Genomic DNA, 6,979 nt, shown 5'->3' with positions numbered 1-6,979 from the left:
AAAAAAAAAAAAAAAAAAAGAGACCCACCCGCGGGGAAGAAGAAGACGAAGAAGAAAGAAGGAATCTAGAGAATGTATGCTCTTTTGTTTTTGCCCTTGTGTCTCTGTGGGGCGCTTCAATCAAGAAGCGTAATCAATGGAGGAGATAGATGAAGACAGAAGAAGTAGGTAAGCCTCTTTAATTTGTTTTTTGCAGCACTCTGTTTTATATTATTCGCACTTCTATGTTGATTTGTCTTCTTTTTCTTTAGGTGTTACCCTTTGGGCTTTGGGTGTGTTTAATTTTTAGAGGAACTACTAAAACTGAAGATGCTCTAATGTTACAAGTCTAGTGTCCTCTTTGAAGGTGGTGTAATTTGTAGCAAATGGTATTTAGTTCCAAAAATCACTTTTAGCAACAAATCTGTATTTTAGCTGATTTGTGTCCCATGTACGAACTAGTTGGTGTGTAAGGCTTTATGTATGTGATGGTTCCCTAAAGGTAACAATAGTCACTTTAAAACCGTATGCCATGTTGTATGAGAAAAATGAGTAAAGAACTATGGTAGATATGCCATGTCAAACTGAATCAAAGTTAAACTTTCGGGAATTTTGACCTTTAAAAATGAAAGACTAAACTACATATGGAAAACAAAAACAAAACCACCATCGGCCGTTTTTACTAATTTGATATGTAATTATCCGGTGTACATGACAAACTTAATACCTCATTTCATATAAAAAAAATATGATGTTTACTATGCTCACACTTCTATATAAATCTCATACTACACTTCATTATTTCAAACTTCATACCTCATTTCATCGTTACAAATTTTAGTAGTAGTTTTGCTCTCCTTTAACATACTTTTCTCCAATTTTGTCCAATTTAAAGGTAAATATAAATTTGTTCAAAACTTTAAATACTATTATAAGTATAGCTATATATATGTGTTATATAAATTTAAAAATATAAATAATTACTAAAACAGATCATTGTTATTTATATGATTTCTTTTACATAAAATAATACTTATACTAAATACTTTAATCATATATATACATATTTTTTCATGGTGGGTTTAAAATTTAAAGTAAAAGAAAATTTGATTGTAAAACCAGTTTTTTACTTGTATCTATATTTATTAGATAAAATCATAAACACTTGTCAAATATGTCAAACTCATCATTAGTTGTCCCATCCTTGGTTACTTGTGGACCTAAGAAATAGGGTCTGAATGGTAACTGCGGTCGGAGCGGACAAATCTGTCTAATGACCAAATCGCTCTGTTTTTAGTGTGGAAAATGAACCGTTGCGGTCTAACTCTATTTATAAGTAAAAGCAGTCCATAGTGGTTTTGTCTCTATTTCCTTTGAACCGCACCACTGCAGATTATACTTAATGAATGGTAAATAAAAAACGGTTTAATCTGCAGATGGATTTGTCTGCTCCAACCGCTGCAATCATTCATACTCATGGTGATATTTTAGAGCATCTCCGTTGGTAATCTCTCAATTAAATAAAAAATAAATAGAAAATAGAAATAAAACTAGTTTAGTTGGAAAATTCAATGGAAAAATGGTGAGAACCATATGAGAAACTCCTTTTTTGTTCATCATCTCCTCCGACCGCCACAAGTTGCTCAATAGAGCTAGCTAAAATGTGATTGTTCAACAAATTTATTTTGGTATATATCAAAGAAAACTTGAATTTGAATTATCAAAGCAATAATCTGGCGGTTTGATTATCCATTAACAAATTCATTTGAATGGTAAAACAAAAGTTGTGATTTTGTTTAGAAAACCAATTTTAACGTTTAAGAATTACTAATAAATTTCGGTACGTCATGCATTATTTGATATAATTAACAAAAGTTTGTGATTTATTTGAAAAGTCATTAAAATTAAAGATTTAGTTCACTATAAACAATACTTATAATTTTTTTTCCCACTTTTGCTAAGTTTATATATATATTTTTTTTTACATTTTTCCCGTTAAAATAATCTTTAAACATCCTTTTTAATCAACATTTCAAAAACTACTAAAATTATCTATTTTTAAGAGCTGTTCGATGTTTTAAGTGAAAAAATAAATTTGTCAATAGCAAGTATAATAAATTTAAATGTGGACGATGACAAAATCACAACACTTACATAGATTACTACGATTAAAATTGTTACTATATATATATTATCATTTTACATTAGTTTACTTATAATGTTCAGAACATATGATATAAAATAGTAATAAAGAAACAAAATGAGTGGATGAATGTAGTCAGTTTTGGCGATGAAGAGACTAATAGAGTGGTGGGGTTTCACAAGGCATATCACATGGGCTGTCTTCCAAATCCAAACTAAAGGAGACAACAACGTTTGTCGTCTCTTCCTCCCAAAAACAATCTCACTATTTTGGCTCCATCACCTTATTATTATATAAATATCCATTTTTGATTACAATGTGGATTAAAACTTACATTAGAATTTGCCTGTGGTGAAGAAGAGGCCACAACAGCTGACGCTGAAGCAAATGTTGGCAACCTGTTACTATATTGTTTAATATAAGTTTGACCAAACAAATTATAAGAGAATATACTTTCTACATGAAAGAAAAAGATAACTTATATTATAAGATAAATGCTTTTTGATAACCCTAACAATATGGCTAAGCCATGTGTTTTCCTTATTATAATGATATGTTGAATTGAGTTGACTAGAGAACAACCAACAAAAGTGACAGAGTTGTATTGTTCATTTGGTCACTCATGCATTAAATAATTTATCTGGTGATGGTTTAACTTAATTTATCTGTTGGAATTGTCTTAACACTACCAAAAGTGAACAATTTTAGTTTGTTTTATTATTGCTAAATTTTTACTTGGGACTTAAACCTAAGATTAACACAGCATAGAACTCAAGAATTTTTTGTAGCATCAGAGAGATGATCAATGGATAAAGAGATTATTAAACATGAGAATGAGTTACATGACTTTCACACACAAAAAAAAATAGATGGCTTCATCATCATCAACAATATAGATGTGACGTGTTGGTGCCAATAGAATATAAACCCAAGTCAGGTAAGTAGGTAACAGTAACAAAGTCATTAGGAAAGAATGTTACAGAGAATGAAATATTCAGAACCATATCGATGCACCTCGCTGCTGCTGCTGCTGTTGCTTCCCCATTCCTTCCATTGCTCCGGTTTGCCAATCATCTCTGTAATCGAATGCTGCCATATCAAACGGTGTGGAATCAAACACCATTTGACACCGATTACTAACCATGCTGTTGGTTCCTTGTTGCATAAACATTTGATTGCCACTGTTGAAACTCAGCTGCTGATTCTGAGCTGGTTTTGCATCAAGGGTCATGCTTTGATTTACCATCAATGGAGGAGGAGTTTGGCTGCTCTGGACATTTCTATCGTACATGGCCATAAGCTCGGTGATCATCTTCTGCCCGTTCTCCGGAACTCCAAAGACTGAAAGGTCGATCGATTGCTGAGGTCTCATTTCACCCACATGAAACTTGGATGCTCCATATGCTACACGATTGTCTCTGTATGGACAAACCATTTGGTGGTTGTCCCTTGAACTCCTGTCCTGAAATCCCAAATTCATTTTACCGTGAGGACACTGTCCATTCTCACAAGTGTAACCTGCTGGTCTGTCCATTATCATAACATTCATATCGTTGTTCTGCTTCCTTTTTCTCGAGAATTCCAAGTTTCCTATGGTGGCAACCTCTTCCTTTATGGGAAAATGTTGCATTTTAGCAATCCCAAAGCTTGTTGGAGGATTCATCATCACTATCTCTGGTTTTCTCTCTTCCATGTCGAAACTAGGTTGTTCCTTCTCAAAACCTTCAACATCATATTCGCTACAATCATTGATGAGAAGCGACCCGCTTCCTAAAGATGATGAAGAAGACAGAGGAGGGCATGACTCAGGGTAAAGCTCCCGCGCCACAACCTCTTCTTGGTTTATAATGGCAAGCCAAGTAGCACTCTCTTTCGCCGTCATCTTATCCTGCAAGCATTTCGATTGCCTCACAAGCTTACGGATTTTAGCAATATCAGGCGACATATGCTTGATCACCGCAGTCAAAACACCAACCTTCCACGCTTTTTTCAAATCATGAGGCTTTTTATAAGGAGGAGGACCTTGCTCGTTAGGCAAACCGAGCTGAGGCCACCAGTCTTCTTTCCCATTAGGCCACCAAGGTGGAGAAACTCCTTTCTCCAAAGGAAACCTTCTCTGTGGAGGATCACAATGTTGCATCAACGCAGATAAAAGCGATCCAAGAGTCGTGTCCTGAAGCTCCTGAAGGGTATGAGGTGTTGGTCCAACCAAACTGTTACAATCATTACTCCCTCCAGGAATATTGTTCTCAGCTTGGTATTTAGCAATAGCAGCTGGACCATTACGATCAAACCTGACCTTATCTTTCCACCATTCCCTCAGATTATCAGAAGCACCCGTCACAGGCTTACCCTTCTCAGGGATGATACCATAAACAAAGCCTTGAGCTTTACAAACTTCCATCATCTTCAACATATACTTCAAGATACCATCTTGCGCTCTAGACATTTTCTTCCTCCTAGCTTGCTCTTGTGACTGCCTCTGCTTCGAGCCGTCGACACCTTCCTCTTTACACTTGCTTTGCTGCTCCTTGAGACGTTTCAAACGCATCTTGTCTCTCCACATCCTCTTCTCAAGCTCATCCACATCCATCTCATCATCCGTATAGTCGACATCTTCAACCAGTACTGGCTCTTGTTCAGCTTGTGGCAATGGACACACATCGAGAGGTGTGGAGGTGGGGAAGAAATCCATGTTTCCATACATACCCATCTCGTTGAACATCATCATGTCTCTTCCACCGCAATCAAGACCAGACCCAATCAACTTCTTTAACCTGAAAAGAGAAAAAGAATCAATCACCACAAGCTAACCACAAAACAAACACATCAGATCATATCAAATGAGAAGATTAAGAGTCAAAGAAAAAGAAGGAAAAAAAAACTCTAACTTTATAGAGACTATAGAGTAATGTTCTCAATACACAGATCGTCAAAATGAATCATATAGACAACAACAAAAGCAAACGATCTGAACCAAAAGAAAAAAAAAAAAAACGAAGACCCATCAAGAAAGTAATAAAAATACCAAAGCCATCTCATCAACATAAAAAAATAGAAACAAAACAAGAAGAGAAGCAAAGAGACAAAGGAGTGTTGCCTGAAAGAGTTTGTAGATAAAGAACACCCCTAAAACTGGTATATTTCTCTTGTTTCCACAAAGTTATAATAATAAACAGATAAGGAAGTCTTAATTTTGATCAATCCCCACAATTTCAAGGATGATGAAGAGGAAGAAGAAGAAAAGTCAATTAAAGATCACATGGGTGGGGGAGAAAGAGACATTTATTACTGTGTGTGTGTTTTCTGGGTTTTTTGTAAATGAAGAGGAAAGAGAGAGAGAGAGAAGATGCTTTTGGGGGCGATGGGAGGGAGTATAAATAAATATTTTAATTAAAGTCGCACCGTTTCATTTTTTTTCCTCCAAATATATAATTTAATTTTTTAAAAATGAGCATTGATTGACGTTTAGGATCAAAGTGACTTCATCGTCGGTCTGGTGCACAACACAACAAGACGCGGTAACCGGTAGGTGATTTACAGTTCTTATGGGAATCAAACCGGAACAAACCGGACCAGACCGGCCCTGCAATTACTCATTTAGCCGAATCCCAATTAAATCAGGTCATTAAATTTAAGTTGAACCGTTAAAATTGGTCAAAACCAGACAAAATTTTTTGATGACCTGGATTAATATCAAAACTGGGAAATTCCTAGTTTAAAGAGAAATTCCTCAAAATATCATTTTTTTTTTTTGCCAAAAATACTATACTCTAACCAAAATGTATCAATAAAAGTTATAGCAAGAAAATGTATCAATAAAATAGTTATAATTACAAAATATATTTAACCTTGAGTTAAAATGTATCAATAAAAGTTATAGTAAGAAACACAACTTTCTAAAAACAAAAAATAAAATAAAAATAAAAATATTTTAGGAAGAGATAGAATAAATAGACACAACTGTAATTAAGAGTATAGAATAACATTGGATATTGAAATTTAAATCATTTGGTTCATTATAAAACAAAAAAATTATGTCAAAGGACAAATAGTTTGGAAGTTATGTAAGAAAAATATATAGATTCAAAAGACATTAAATTATATTATAAACAATATTCTCTAAAAGACACAAATATTAGAATGAACAATTGTGATGAACAAATGCAATCAAAATATGGTGAAAAGACACAACTTTAAATTAATAGATGCAACTTTGTAAAAATACATAACCATTGAAATTTTTTTCAGAGTACTAAAAATTAAATAAAAATATTTTATAAAAATTTGCGATGAAAAGCCACAACTATAAAATGTACTTTTCAAATTGTTATTATCATATAGTTTTAATTCTAATAGGATTTTGACACTATTTTTTGTTTTAAAATTATTTTAGGGTAATTTGCAAGAATAATTTGTTTCAATAATTTAATTGAGCATCTAACACTTGAATGGTGGAGATTTTAAACTAACACAAAAAAAAACAAAAAAAAGTGTCAAGAATTTTTTTCAAAAAATAAAATAAAGAAAGAGGATAACATGGTTGGTTGGTCGACCAGAATATGTTTTCATCTAAGAAGCACAAAAGCTTTATGGGAGGTTCACTTCCCTCGGAATCGGAAGCTCTCAGAATATTACTTTCTTGGCGTTTCCAAAAAATCCAATTTAAAAACTCGTTGGAAGCTTACGAATGATTATATTTTGGAAGCTTGCGTTTCAATTTTGAAAATTAAATACTTAAAATAAATAAACAACATAATTTATGTTTAACACTTGAATGTTGGAGATTATAAAACTAACACAAAAAATGAAAAAAAAAAGTGTGAAGAATTTTTTTCAAAAAAAAAAAAAAAAAGA

General features: G+C 33.2%; 1 protein-coding gene across 1 annotated transcript; it reads right to left on the bottom strand.

The window, feature by feature from the left end:
• LOC104752604 (ETHYLENE INSENSITIVE 3-like 1 protein) lies at window positions 2,922-5,492 on the bottom strand. Its single transcript, XM_010474792.2, has 2 exons — window positions 5,223-5,492; window positions 2,922-4,899 (listed from the first exon to the last, which is right to left on the bottom strand). The coding sequence occupies exon 2, from the start codon at window positions 4,851-4,853 to the stop codon at window positions 3,117-3,119; it is 1,737 nt and encodes a 578-aa protein (XP_010473094.1). The 5' UTR covers window positions 4,854-4,899; window positions 5,223-5,492; the 3' UTR covers window positions 2,922-3,116.

The sequence above is a fragment of the Camelina sativa genome, chromosome 16 (genome assembly GCF_000633955.1).
Source record: "Camelina sativa cultivar DH55 chromosome 16, Cs, whole genome shotgun sequence".
Lineage (NCBI taxonomy): Eukaryota > Viridiplantae > Streptophyta > Magnoliopsida > Brassicales > Brassicaceae > Camelina > Camelina sativa.
The sequence above is the reverse complement of the archived record's forward strand: the minus strand, read 5'-3'. Positions and strand labels throughout refer to the sequence as shown.

Bases quoted from the DNA above. Each gene is read 5' to 3' on its own strand.
- LOC104752604 (XM_010474792.2), bottom strand. From the start codon at position 4,853: ATGATGATGTTCAACGAGATGGGTATGTATGGAAACATGGATTTCTTC.